General features: G+C 42.1%; 1 protein-coding gene across 4 annotated transcripts in view; it reads right to left on the bottom strand.

Moving 5' to 3' along the window:
- b4galt2 (UDP-Gal:betaGlcNAc beta 1,4- galactosyltransferase, polypeptide 2) overlaps positions 1 to 14,530 on the bottom strand; it is a 124,088-nt gene that overhangs the window by 55,562 nt on the left and 53,996 nt on the right. For all 4 annotated transcript variants that reach the window (XM_035634301.2, XM_047331826.1, XM_035634297.2 and 1 more), the window contains 2 exons: positions 11,713 to 11,831; positions 10,142 to 10,258 (listed from right to left, as the gene is read on the bottom strand). In XM_035634301.2, the coding sequence (XP_035490194.2) occupies positions 10,142 to 10,258; positions 11,713 to 11,831 (236 nt within the window). The remainder of the gene's footprint in view (positions 1 to 10,141; positions 10,259 to 11,712; positions 11,832 to 14,530) is intronic.

The raw sequence follows: 14,530 nt of genomic DNA, 5'->3' as shown, positions 1-14,530 counted from the left end.
TCACTTGCTCATAATTCTGTCGTGTTCTTCTAAGCCTTATCTAGAACACCGAGCCACAACACTATCTTACAAATGAGATGCTGTGATTTGCAGAACTTAATGTGCTGCAGAACTGGGATCACACGCGCACACACGCACGCACAAACACACACACACACACACACACACACACACACACACACACACACACAAATTGAGACAGTGCTGACGAAGGTTTGTTTCAGAACAAGAGGAAAAAAACAAAGCGCTCCTCAGAGAAAGTTCCAGGATGTCTCACTTATCCCCGTCTTGCTTTGGAATCACAGCTTTTTGAAAAGAAACAGCGATAAACGAGAAGCAATTTGGGACAATTTTTTGACAATTACGACTAACAGTATTTTTTCCCCCATTCCACTTTTGTGCTTTAAAGCTCACCGCAGTGCGTTCTGCACAATGATCTCATCCCTGCAGGTAATCTCTAATACTGCTGACATTATTATACCCTATGTTCAGCCGAGCCCCTTTTTGTCTTGCCAGTAGTCGAACCCAAATGATGAAATACAGAAGAAGCAGGGCAGAACTAAACAATGAGAGAGGGCAGAGAGATGGCTAAAAAGGGAATGCTTGGCTTTTAGACATAATGTATTGGGGGGTCTGCTTTGCAGAATATTAATAACATGTGGGTTGTTTACACTGTGTGTCCCTGTAGAAAAATTAAGCTAAATCTTCACTGAAAGGTTTTCTCTTTTTCCATCTGTTCACTTTCATCGCACCATCGACAGACACCTAACTTAGATAAGCAATGTGCCGGATACCCACGGTGTGTCAAGCTAGTAAAACATTTATACTCCACATTAACATTGATTTCCTGTGTCGTGAATGTAATCATGTTGCTACTCATGTCTAATCTACAGTAACAGTATCATTTGAATCCTTCACAGAGATGGCCTGCACTCAGGAAATGAAGCAGCACATAAAGCATAGTCAGTGACAAGGAAGATTAATGCAGAGAGTTATCATTAATGGCACAATGGAAAAGATAATAGCTTTTAAAACTGATGCTTATGGCCAGGTAGAGTCACTTCATTGAAGCAGCATGGACAAAATAACAAAACAAAACAGAATATCGTCTGCGAAAAAGTTGAGCTTGGATGCAGCTTCTTCTGGCAAAGCACTAGGCTGGCAAGTCTACATGCAAAAGCATATGTCTGATTGAATATGAACTGCTGCTTACCTTGCATTCACTGTATAAACAGTTGTAAAAAGCCTGTTTCATAGACTTACAAACCTTTTAAAATTGTTATTGGCATCTGATAAACTTTCAATGGATCAAGGATTACTCATAGCTGCCATCTTGGGTATCTTTAATTATTTTTTACAAAAAATTCCTTAAATGATAACTTTTTTTAAAAACTTGTTTTAATTGTAGGGCATTCTTTGGGGTTTGAACAACCAATTATTAGACAAATCACCCAGAAGCCTTGTCCTCCCCTTTTAAACATCATTGTTTAGTTTACAGTGCAACACAATGTGTCAGATTAATTTTGCATTACGTTTTTGTGCACTTGTTTTTAGCGAAAGCAATCATTCAAACATCAAGTATAAAATTTGCATTTGACTTTATCCATCCATCCATCTCTGTGCTGTAGAGGGTTGCAGGAGGCTGGAGTCTATTCCACGGCACACTGGGTAGGAGGTGGGCTAAACCATGGTTTATTCAAAGTCTGCATAACCTGCGTGTCCTTGGACAACATGCAAACTCCACAGGAAAAAACAAAAGGTTCCAACCCAGCACCTTATTTTCTCTTTCTAAGAGAATATCCAACATCCTTGAAACTGTCAATAACACAATGGTTCAAGTATGAAAATAGTCAATATTTTCCCAAAGTATTTGCAACATCTGCAGTTGCATTTTAGTGCAAACGATATTTTCTGCTGATTACCAGCAATATTAAACCAGCCACTGAAGCCGCCTACAGGCAACCGTCTAGTCAATCATCGAGAAAGCAGAGGAGTACACTCATAATTAATCTTCTCCTGTAATCTTTGTTAGAAAAAATGGAAATGTTTAATCTCCTGACCTTTTCTGCCAAATCAGCGTGAAGGAAGGAAACAGCAGAGCTACAGCCAAACTGCTTCAGTGTGAGACTGGAGGTGAGTGCTTGGGTGTGTGTGTGTGTGTGTGTGTGTGTGTGTGTGTGTGTGTGTGTGTGTGTGTGTGCGGGGGGGGGGGGGGGGGGGGGGGACCAATGTGTTTGAATCAGAGTGACATTTTCAGGCCGTTTTAACGAGAAGGTTGTCAAAGTGGTAAGAAGGTTTCATACAGCTGTTCTCAGCTCTCGGAAAAACAAGGTCAGCATGTTTCGGCTGTTTTTGCCGACAGCACGAGAGGAAAACCTCCAGACTGAAGGGGGCCGCTGTCCAAATATCACAACACCGTGCCCCTGAGTGGAGGTGGGAGGCAGAGTAAAAAAGCGGGTTTTCAGATGTGCAATGGAATCCGGACGTCTTTCGCGACTTTCTTTCTGCCAGCCCACTAGTAAAAGCGCTGGAAAATGTCCTAACGAGAACACAGCAGGGAAACCGCCGGACGATTCACGGCGAGCGAATGGTCCAGAAATGTTCCTGCTGTTGTGAACGCGTCGGACTCAGACAATCTTGCTGCTGAGTTCTTCACGGGTGAAAAGGCAAACCCCCAAAAATGTCCGGACACTTTTCGTAATTCATGCCTGAAAAACATCTTAGGGGAGACGAAAAAGGTTTTCCGTGTACTTTATTGCTATGTCATGTCAAATCACCATCACTTTCCATAACTTTATGACCATAAGCTGAGGGGTTTCAGTCGTTTGACGTCTGCATGTTTAGTTATCGGAGAAACAAGCTGAGCTAACAGCCCCCCTCGCAGCCCCTCCTTGTTTCCTGTGTCTGTCAAAGACTGTCAAAGAAAACGCCATCTTTTCAAAAGTGTAATTGCTTCATCCGGTTTTTTTTACCAAATACAATTACATGGTCTGTTTGTTTTGCTGAAGAGGAAATCTCCGTGGATATTTCAGCTCCTGGTAAAAAAACTTCCTGAACAAAGAACACTAAAGAAATCCTAAACATAAAATGGCCACGAGTCATTTAACAACACCGATTAAATATTAGAAGAGTCCAAATAGCAAAGTGAATTTTAAATGTAGTTCGCAATTTTCTGTATACTGTCGACTCAATTCAATCATTCATTTACGTTTTGACTTTGCAATATTTTCTTTTCTCATATGCATTTCACATTTTCGACAAAGTCATGCAGCCATCCTTGATCGTCACTGATGAGTGGAAAGGCTGCGTTGGCTCGTGCTTTTAAATTTGCATCCAACACCAGATGTTCTGTGAGTCACTGCTGCCATCGTTACTGTAGGGTTTTAATTAATGTTGCCGTTTGTGAGCTGAAAATGGTTGAATGTTGACAGCGGCATAACAGTGCGTATGTTTACATTCACTGTCAAGTGTGTGTACGTCTACAACCCCCTAAACCTGCCTGTTCCACACACTAAATATTGATTTGAGCGAGTTCCTACATGTTTTATGTTTGTACGCCTCGTACTGGTTCACCCTCGGGTCCATGTGGAGTGTTGTGCATTTAATTTTTATGCTTGCTGCAGTTCCGTTTGCCTATTTGAGACAATAAAGTTGACTGGAACCTGAATCGCGTGTACAAGTGAGACCAACCTTCGGAAGTAAAACAACAGCCTAGCACACATGAAATGTGTGTGCAGAGACCGTCTCTGCCCTTTCTCCTGCTGTCTCCACAGCTCGGCCTTAATGGGCGCTTGATTGAAAGGGAAGTTGGGGCGGCACGTTAAATTATGCATCACTAAAATGCTGAAATGTCAATTCACCATTGCACCATGGTTTCAATTATACCGTAGCACTTTATCTGCGGTAAACAGGCAGCTTATGTATTGTGTTTATAATGCAAAGAGGACCGGCTTATTAAGATGATGCATGTGTGCAATGTCTGACAGGTCTTTAATTGGTGTGGCTCATTAATCAGCGAGGGATACTTAATTGGTAATTTGGACTTAATTGTCCAGAAAGAATTTTGATATGAATTTTGTCCAGGAAGAAATATTATATTGTGAAAAGTGTTTGAGCTTGATTTTCAGATTTTCTTGACTAGTTTTACCAGTAGAGTTGGAGTTTACATTTATGTCCGTTCACACTCACATGATACATGTAGTGAATGGAGACTTTGAAGGAATTTGATAAACTGCATTAAATGCACTTTGTCATAATAAGCATATAGATTCTTGACTCGCGTGTTGTGTCAAGTTACAGAGACTTTGACCTTTGATCACCAAAGTCAAATCAGTTCATCCAAGTGAAACTTTGGGCAAAATTCGTAGAATATCCTGAGATATCACGTTCACAAGAGTGGGACGGACACTCGTTTAATTAGAAAACATCCATCCATCAATCATCAATACCGCTTTATCCACATTATTCACATACTACAAGATGACTGACTCAACAACGTCCACAAAAAATAGAGAAAGACAGCATTAATATGTCAAGTATTCAAGTAAGTGGGAAAATATGTAGCTTTTGGTGACTGAAAGATGCTGACAATATGTTCTATATCTGTTCATCTCAGCTTTATACTACTGTTACAGTTAACTACTTCTTCAGATTTACTGAATAAGCTCATACAGTTTATGACAGATCTTTTCTGACATGCCAGAAATATATCCGCTGGTCCGAGTGCCAGATAGTTTTTTGTTTTTTTATTGCACATTCGTCTTGACCTTCCTTAAAATGAACGTCAACTGATTTGGCAGCTAGGTATAAAAAAGTCATTTTAGGAGTTTTGGATGGAAAAGGTCACTGTGTTTATCTCACTACCATCAATTGTGGGTGGTGTTAATGGATACGCAGACCTAAGCGTCATGTAGTCCAGAGGAGAGGAGAGGAGAGGCTAAATCAGTTAAATCTATAATTCATCACAGTTCAGACTGATGCAATAACACCAAGCGCTTTTCACCTGGGACTCAACGGGGGTCTACGAGTATGGAGCGAATGAGAACATCATTTTACAGTATTTGACAAAACGGCAGCGAGGCTGCAGCAAACACTAGAAACATGGAGGACGAGGAGGAGAAGGAAAGGAAACAGAAATGTTGCTCCTCAGATCAATATCTTGTTCCATGGTCAAGTGCACAAAAATGTCCCTCGTTTTCTTTTTTCTTTCTTTTTACATTTTCAATTCCCAGTAGAGGAAGAAAGAAGCTGAATTAACCATGCATGAGGCTGAGTGGTGGTGAAAGTGAAAGAGCGAGAACTGGAGAGCGAGAGGGAGAGAGAGAGAGAGAGAGAGAGAGAAACGGGAAAGGTCCGGCAAAGCCTTTTCTTTATTCTAAGAGGTTTATGTCTAAATATCTCACCCGGGCCCGCACACTTTCAAAGTAGATAAGAAAAATAATGAATGTTATAATTAAATAGGCCTTGTTCCGACTATAGCCTGAATAAAAAATGCTAATGCTAACTAAAGATAAAGAGCAGCGTGGCCTGAATATTCTATGCTGGTGCCTGGATTTTCCAAACGCACTCTTTCTATACGTCAAAGCTGTTGCTCGGTATCATATTCACAAAGACGGACATACAGCGCTTTTCTTATGAGGTCGTTAAGTCTACGGCACATACAGTAGCAGTGCAATGTCTAGGGCTGCAACTAAGGATTATTTTCATAATCGATTAATCTGTCGATTATTTTCTCGATTGATTGATTAGTTGTTTGGTCCATATAATGTCATAAAATTGTGAAAAATTAAGATTGTGTTTCCCAGATCCCAAGATGATGTTTTGTTTTTTCCACACACCCAATATATGTAGTTTTCTGTCATAGAAGAGCAAAGAAATCAAAAAATATTCACATTTAAGAAGCTGAAATCAGGGAATTCTGACTTTTTCCACCATAAAAACTACTAATCGATTATTTAAATAGTTGGCAACTGATTTAGTAACCGATTAACTGTTGAAGCTCTATTGATGTCCTTATGCTCTTTTATTCAACTTCTCCAGAGGCTAGGTCGCTAGGTCGATCAAGTGCAGAGGCCCGTATTTCTAGTGTTTCTAGAAGGGTGTTTCACTGTCTTTCTGTCACACACACACACACACACACACACACACACACACACACACACACACACACACACACACACACACACACACACACACACACACACACACACACACACACACACACACACACACACACACACACACACACACACACACGCACGCGCACATTGTTGGTCCGCCTGTCTGGAAAGTCGTAGACCAATGAACTGCCCCGGTCCACCATAACGTGACCTTCGCCACAGAGCCCGAACAAATACGAGCGGAAACACACAAGAGCTTAATCCCTCCTGATCCTTCGGTGTCCACTCTGAGGACGGACACCGCTGGAGCTCCTCCACTGCTGACTTGAATAAGGAAGCGGTGTGAAGGCTGACTGGACTCATCATCGCTCTACAACACAACCTGAGACCCTGGAAAGATGCAGAGGAGTTACTAGAAAGTGTGTGTGTGTGTGTGTGTGTGTGTGAGGAGCTGAAGAGGTGGCAGAAGGAGAAAGGAGGTGGCGGGTCATATCTCGGTGGATTAGCGGAGCAAGGCGCCCGGCAGAAGCTTAGCGTAGTGTTGTGTGCGCTGAAAACCAGATGTCAGTGTGTTGCATTTTTATCCCACTTTCCTCTTTTTGTCCTCTCGATTTTCTGCTGGTGCTCAAAATGCCACGAAAATAGAGATTAAGACTTATTCCTGATTCAAAAGCACCTCGGGACATTTGAGTTACGTCCTGGAGAGTGTATCTTTTCCCAAGCTACTTAGAATGAAAAGTGGTGTGGACCATTCGGCAAAAGCATCCGATATTCCCACGGTTACCAGATGCTGAAGATCTGTACTTGAGTAGATTTCTGACAGCTACATTTCAGAGGAACATATAGAGCTTCTTTTTTTTTTATTTCACCACGCCTGTTTGATGGCCACTGCAGTTACTAGATGGAATTTAAATGGAGAAACATTGTAATGTGGCTTTTGATCTCTTACAAGAGAAGCCGCTTTGGTGCCATTCGTTTGGTTTCATATGTTAATGAGTTCCTGTACATAGACTCCACTGGCTGCACAGGTAGATAAAATAACTGTTTCATCACTATTTCGCTCTTTTCAAATGAGACCACTTTTGGCCACACACCTGCCTGAGTTACAGCACATGCGTTAAATGCAGCCACTTAGCTAAAATCCGCCGATCCGATGGCCTACGTGTGAGAAGTTTAGAGAACATTCCAAAAAGGTGTGCTACAGAAAGAATCATCACACTCTCCTCCTCTAAACTGTTTCTACATGCACATCGCATCATCCCCCACCATAAGTAAATTATTTAACCTGCGGGGGAAACTGATTCCCCCTTTAAAAACACTCAAACAGTTTCATTTATTCAATGTTTGAGGCCTCAAGAAGGAATATTTCACCAAAAAATGAATAAGGATTTAGAATAGACAAAAGTAAAAAAGAAGAAAAAAAAAGAAATTCTTGAACAACACTTTGTTTTTTTTTCCGATTAATAAAGATAATTCTTATCCGTCAGCCCCTCGACGGATAATGATATCCAGCTTGGTTCGACCTTCAGTTCTGATAAAAAATCATGACAACAGATGGCTCCTCTTACCTCATCACTTCTGTCACTCACCCCCCCCCCTTTTTTTACCTGCTTTTCTCTTTGTTCCATTCCTCTCTCTCTCTCTCTCTCCCTCTCTCTCTGTGGGCTCTTCTCCAGTTGTACATGATGAGCTGGCGGCCAACAAACAAACATTGGCTCCGGTCCTCGGCCGGGCAGAGAGGACACAGAGCAGCGGGGGCAAGAACAGCAAGGTTGCTGTATCACTGTCTGCATGATCCCTCCACAACGCCTACTCGCCGCACCTCACCGGGCTTTCACAGCGAGACCGCGGCGGTAAAAACAACGGCAGCGGGACAAACTGGTCCTCGGGTGATGTTCAAATGAATTCCGCCGGTTGTAACAGTTATTTCTGAGACTCTGATCTGAAAAGATATAGTACACGGATCTCATTATGGCCCAGGCGCTGAAGAAATATGAGGGAAGCATGTAAGTGAACCTCTCCTTTAGAAACATTTAGTCGGCCGACAATTCGGTCATCGTGTCTCTTCTCAGCAGTGATTTTAAAAGATTTTCAAATATTTCGGAATTAACTCATTTTGCTGGATCTTTGGTTGTTTTACTGTCTCTGACTCTTATGGCAACATTGATATCCCCCTGTGCATTTGTGTGTGTTTCCTTGCATGCATGTGTGTGAAGTACAGGTGTACCTAGGGCATTTTGGTTTTGAATCTCCAGCGGACACTTATTTTTTTACAAAATGCCAGGGTTTGTTTTTTTCCTCAGAGGACAGGACAGCCATAGTCTGTTTGTAAGGAGACTGGACAATTATCACCCGCTCTTCGCCTCAACCCCCTCCTGTCCGGTGGCTCAGTGTTAAAAGGTTCCAGACTTTCACTCATTTAACACTCGAGCGAGCACGGTGGCAAAGTGCTCTCGGAGAGCGGCGGCAGGGTGTAAAAGTCTAATCGCCCCATCGTGTCAGATGCATCAGGGCTTCTTGTCGTCAAAAGTGCCTCCTCCGTCGGTTTGATCCAGTGTTTTTCCCCCAATCAGCCTGTTTGTGTGTCTACCTGCTTCATGTCGGTCTGCACATGTCCTGTCTGACCTCTTTGACTGAAACCCAGAGCGGTTAGTGATTTGAGTTTGAAACTAAACTATACAAGAAAGGAATTGAAAGCAAACAAAACATTCAAATGCGAAGATCATTGAATGAGAACAAATACAAGGACACCTACAGTATATCCATGCACTGTGTGTGTGCACGCTCGTGTTAGAGGGAGAGGGCAAGAGTAAGACGCTGGAACATCGCCATATCAAGAGCAGAGCACAGCAGGGCAGGCGGGACCAAAGGTCTGTCCCACATGGGGAGTGATTAAGGTGTTGCACTGGGCCCACAGGGGACAGAAAGGGCAGAAAGGAGAAGCTCATTACCCCTAAGGTGGTGGAGAAGAAGAAGATCTCTCACCCAACTCAGTGTGGAGGGCTCACACTCTCTCACAACATTGCTTAGAAAAATATCTAGATCGTTTTGCAACTGAGTGCAGTGAACGTAGATGTGGATCATTTATGGTGCAGATTTTATTTTATGGGGGGGGGGTTGTCAGAAGAAGAGACACAAAAAATGTGAATGAAGAAGATCAGCTGGAGGTGGAAGGAGGGAAAGCAATTCTCACCTTCACCACGGAGTTATCTTCTTCCTCCATATTAATGAATACCTGACGATGGCCTTGGTGTTCTAACCATTCCCGCGCAAGACGTATGACTTAACATGAGACGACAGGTCTAGTTCATGTCTAGATTTACTCATAATTGATGTTGGAATATGATTGTACTATTCCACAGAGCAAGAAGCAGAGGTACTTTTCTTTTTTTTACCCATGACAAAATGAACATCTCAACTTATACTCCTGGAGTTTTTTGATTTCCTGAGGATCTTTACTTGTAACGGCGGTGACACGTGAGCCGAGGAGACAAACCCAATTTTGCAGAAACGAATGGTAATTTAAATGATTAGACAACCAACAGAAAATGAAATTCCAACAACTACGATGATGGATTATGTTATTTATCAAACAAAACTGCCCGAGTCTGCCGGTTCCAGTTTTTATACGTGAGAAGGTTTTTTTTCTTTTCTTTTTGTATAAAACTCTGGGAAAGTTGGTCGGATGAAAACAAGCATCAGGTTGGATTCAAATGGTCTTATTCTCGGAAGCTCTTAAAAGAAAATAATTGACATTAGATTGAGTAGTGCGCTCATATTTTTCACTTTCCCTTCTCCTCTTGGCTGGCTGGTACCTGGAGGAAGTTATCAGGCAACTATCAGGCAATAGAGAAATAACCTACGCCACTTTTTCTTCATGTCAGTTACTGACACCTGTTGTTTGAATATCAGATCAACCACAAAACTTGAGCGAGAAATTTGGACGGAAGTCCACTGCGCTGGCCACTCGGCCTTCACACGCGACTGTCAGTGACTGAACCCCAGATGAATCGCTGACCCACCTGGTTGATGATGTAGATGCCGTAGTCGATCCTCTGCCGTCTGAGGATGGGGTGGAGGTAGTGGAGCCAGTACTTCAGGTGGTTTTCTCTGTGACGGAACGGGATGATGATGGCCACCTAAAGCAACATGAAGGGATTAGGCTGACGTTTGTGTTGCTATTCAACGGGAACATTTAAGATCAAACCCGGCCTTAGTTAAGATGTTCTATACACCAACTGATTTATCATGAAAACAATTGGAATATGATCATTCATTTGAACTGCTTAATCAGAACTAGTTGAGTAGACAAATGAGACATTGAGTATAATCTGTGAAGAGGCTGCATGAGGAACTGTTCTGGGGTTCCGGATGGAGAGAATGAGTGTGTTTCTCTGCCAGAAAGCCAGGTGGTGTTTGTTTTGATGAATTACGCCTAAATGAGCTTGTTTCATCCTGTGCTGAAACTGTTCTCAACCGACAACTCATTTCCGTAGGAAAAATCCTCCCGGTTAATGTCGGCGTGTACATAAAGCTGGTGTCATTCATTATGAATGAGGCCATCACAGATGTGACACACATTGGAGGACGTTCTGTAATCTCCGTGTTGTGAGTGAGTCACTCTCAGCTGTCCAAACAGCTCAAGGTTGAACTGGAATCGCACGTTCACGGCGATTTCTCGCTCTGATGAAGATTGGCAGCACGTTGACCTTGGTTTCTGTACATACTCACCCTGACACATATATTAAAGCTGGTGTTCTTGTCTGCCTGTTTTAGTGACCGCTCGTCTGTTTGAACTACTGTCCAGGGAAGGTTGAAATTATGAAACTGCCACCAAAAATGTCTAATTAATTAAAAAAAGATATCATAGACCAGTGCATTTAGACCTTTTTATCAATTATCTACTCTGAATTACTGGGGTAGGTATCAATCAAGGCCCAACCTTTTACATTTCGAGCTCACTTATGCAATGTGTTATATTTTGAAGACCATGACCCACAACGCCATATCTAATTATTATAAACAATGTCCCTCTAGTAATTTCACACATCCTAAACATTTCGGGAGAGGAAGGAATTAACAGTAAACACTGCAGATGAATGACCTCATAACATACAGATGTTCTCATTCCACATGCAAATATTGTCACTCTCATATACAGTGTGAAAATACTTTACACTCATACACAGTATATACGTTTTTATATAGTTTTTTTTTACTGGTATCCAGTTCGTGCATGTGAGAATGCAAAATGTCCACCAATGTTGCTCTGGGCATTTATTGGAACTTTTCCTCCCAGCCCCCTTAGTAAAATTTCTGGAAAATGTGTTCTTGACTGTAAACAAAAAAACCCACTGCTTCCCGCAGCAGAATTAACATCATGTCCTGCCTCCTGCATGATCTACTGAGACAACACAGAATGCTCCGTGCTCCAATGTTGGTGTGAACGCATCTGACTCAGTCAATCACCTGAGGGGCGTTCATCATATGTGAAAGGCAAACTCCCGTGACAAAGACCGGACCCAATTTTTCCGGACATTTCCCGGAGTCCGTGTCTGAAAACAGCTGTAGAGACAGAGAGACATTTACAGACCTTCCATCTTGGCCGGCAGTCGGGAGGTGTGTAGCGGCCTCCCTCCGTCACGTTGGGGTTCTCTTTCTGCACGCGCTCCATCGTCATCTGGGAGCTGAACTCAATCAACAGGCGGCCCACTGAGGAGAGAAGGACACGGGGAAGAACAGTTAGCAACATGAAGAGGATAACAGAGAAAAGAGAGGATGAAAAGTAAGTTGAAGGGAGAAAAAGAAAAGGAGATGCGGGGGAACGAGGGATGCTGGGAGTGGGGGACAGCAAAACTGTACGTGTACCAAAGCGATATGTGCAGAAATAATGGTTTCAAGGGTTACGCTCTGCATAATGCAGCATTTAATAAGATGCACAGGCTCGGGAAAATCATATAGTCCTAAAAAATAAACAAAGACTTTGAAGTCAGTCGGCGTAAACACAACTTGAAAGGTAATTACGCTGCTCAGTGATGGAGCCACACCATATGTTGTATCATCGCAAATCTATCCATTACCTCTTTGAGTGCAGGGGGATCAAATGCTTTTTAAAATGTATGCGTGTGTGTGTGTGTGTGTGTGTGTGTGTGTGTGTGTGTGTGTGTGTGTGTGTGTGTGTGTGGGTAAAGTTGTGGGCTCCAACTAATTTTAAAGATCGCTCTGATTTAAACCTCTGGCCCGGACGACGGATTCAGCCCCTCGTCCTGGGAGCCAGGATCATTAAAACACAAGAGCCAGCTTTGCTGTTTGAGCTCCAACAATAGCCCTGAAACCACAACCTCCTTTTAAAAGAAGTCCGATTGAGCGTTCATGCTTTAGGGAAATGCAAAATGTCACTCATCCATGCATGTTTTTCATTAATGTCAGTGTCATACGAAGAAGTCATTAGTGAATCATCAAAGCGTCACGTGTGAAAGAGGAAAAATAACGCGTTAAACCTATTTATCATTCAAAACTTGATACAGGATAATGTCTGTGAAATGATCGTTTGATCAATATGCTAGGATAACATAAATAATTTTAATCATGCTATGTGGACATGGTTGACATATGGTACTGTACCTCTCGGCATTATTGTTTCTCAAGTTTTTATTAGATGTCAAATAATGTGAGAAATGTGAGAAGTAGAGTCATTTTCCTCATAGACGTCTATAGAACCAGTCGAGTCGCCCTCCGCTGGTCATTGGAGAGTATACAGGTTTAAAGCACGTGCATTTGCTTCACTTTTTCGAGAACCAGTGACTATACGTCCATTTTTATATTCAGTCTAAGGTTTCCATGGATAAAAATTCCAAATAATCGACATGTCTTGTGTTGAACACTCAGTGTGCACTGTACTGCAGAGCCGAGGGAAAGAGAGAAAGACGGTGAGATGGGGCCCGTGCAGGTGTATGAGCTAATAATCCACTTAGCATTGACGGGAGTTTTGCGCTGAGAGGTCTCCTCAAATCAACACCGCACCGGCAAAGTAGCGCGATCGATGCCAACGAGGTTACATGTTCATAACACACCTCTTATTCACACCGCAGGAGCTGAACGCTAATAGTCCCAGCAGCCCTCTCCCCCTGACCACTTCTGCCCATCATCCTCTCCAACTCTCACCCGCAGACACTCACGTCTCGCTTTTTCCTTCCTCCTCTCTCATACTAATGAGACAGTGAGTGGAACATGGTGTTTTCATTTCCTCGCAGCGAGCTCTTACTTAGCTCTCAGGCGAAACATGAAAGACACAATGACAAAAAAAAATGGGACAGGGCAAAAAAAGAAGAGTATAGGCAGAGAAAATGTTTTTTTACATTATAAGTTGAGGGTTTTGTTGTTGTTTTTTTTTACACCAACATTGTGTAATTAATTAGTTCAGAAAACCTTTGAGTGCCGCCATCTTTAAAGCATATTAAATATAAGTTTCTGGCCACAATCTGCTTATTATATTTAAACATAACCCACATCAGAGACCTAGTTATATTATGCTTTACATAAGGCAAATCTTAAATTCAGTGCAGGGCAATGAGCAGATCCCTGACCAAACTATAGTCATCACCATGTACTTCATGAGTCGCAGTGTCGTATACGTTAGTTTTTTCTGTAAATCACAAATACCGGTGTTCAGGTTCTAATAGTTATCAAGGCAAGAAAACATAAAAGTTTGAGTGGGAAAATTTGAACTTATGTTAACTTCCAGTATTTTAGCGTGACAGAGGGAAAACCCTTCTGAATAGTTTCGTGTTGTGAGTCGACACAGAAGAAATAATAGACGACAACAATAAAGGAAATACGTCTGAGCATTTCAGGAAAAAAACTAGAATGTAGGTTTGAGCTCATGTTGGTGGAGAAATGATAAATGAGAGTTGTAATGTTTGACAGCAGTGCAATTATCACACACACACACACACACACACACACACACACACACACACACACACACACACACACACACACACACACACACACACACACACACACACACACACACACACACACACACACACACACACACACACACACACACACAGCGAGTTGGCCTATTTGAGGCTGTGATTCAAGGACTGGGTGAGACTTGATAACAAGGAAACAGAAATAGGAGCAAAAAAAAAAAAAATTGGGGCACTCAAGCATCTCGTTGGTTCTGAGGGTTTTTTCGTGACGTGTCATCCATTCCACGTCTGACGTGGAGTAGTTTATAGTTAATAGTTTAATTATAGAAAAAAACACATTACCTGTTACAGATCTGTCTTGTTGGACTGCAACCAGTAAGTATTTTCAGATTAATCTAACATTTCTCATTCACATTTTTTTTTTTTTTTACTGATGAGCTAAAAACTCATACGCTTTATAATGTTAGTTATCAA

Source organism: Scophthalmus maximus, chromosome 5 (assembly GCF_022379125.1).
Source record: "Scophthalmus maximus strain ysfricsl-2021 chromosome 5, ASM2237912v1, whole genome shotgun sequence".
NCBI classification, from domain to species: domain Eukaryota; kingdom Metazoa; phylum Chordata; class Actinopteri; order Pleuronectiformes; family Scophthalmidae; genus Scophthalmus; species Scophthalmus maximus.
This window is presented reverse-complemented; position numbering and strand designations above follow the sequence as displayed.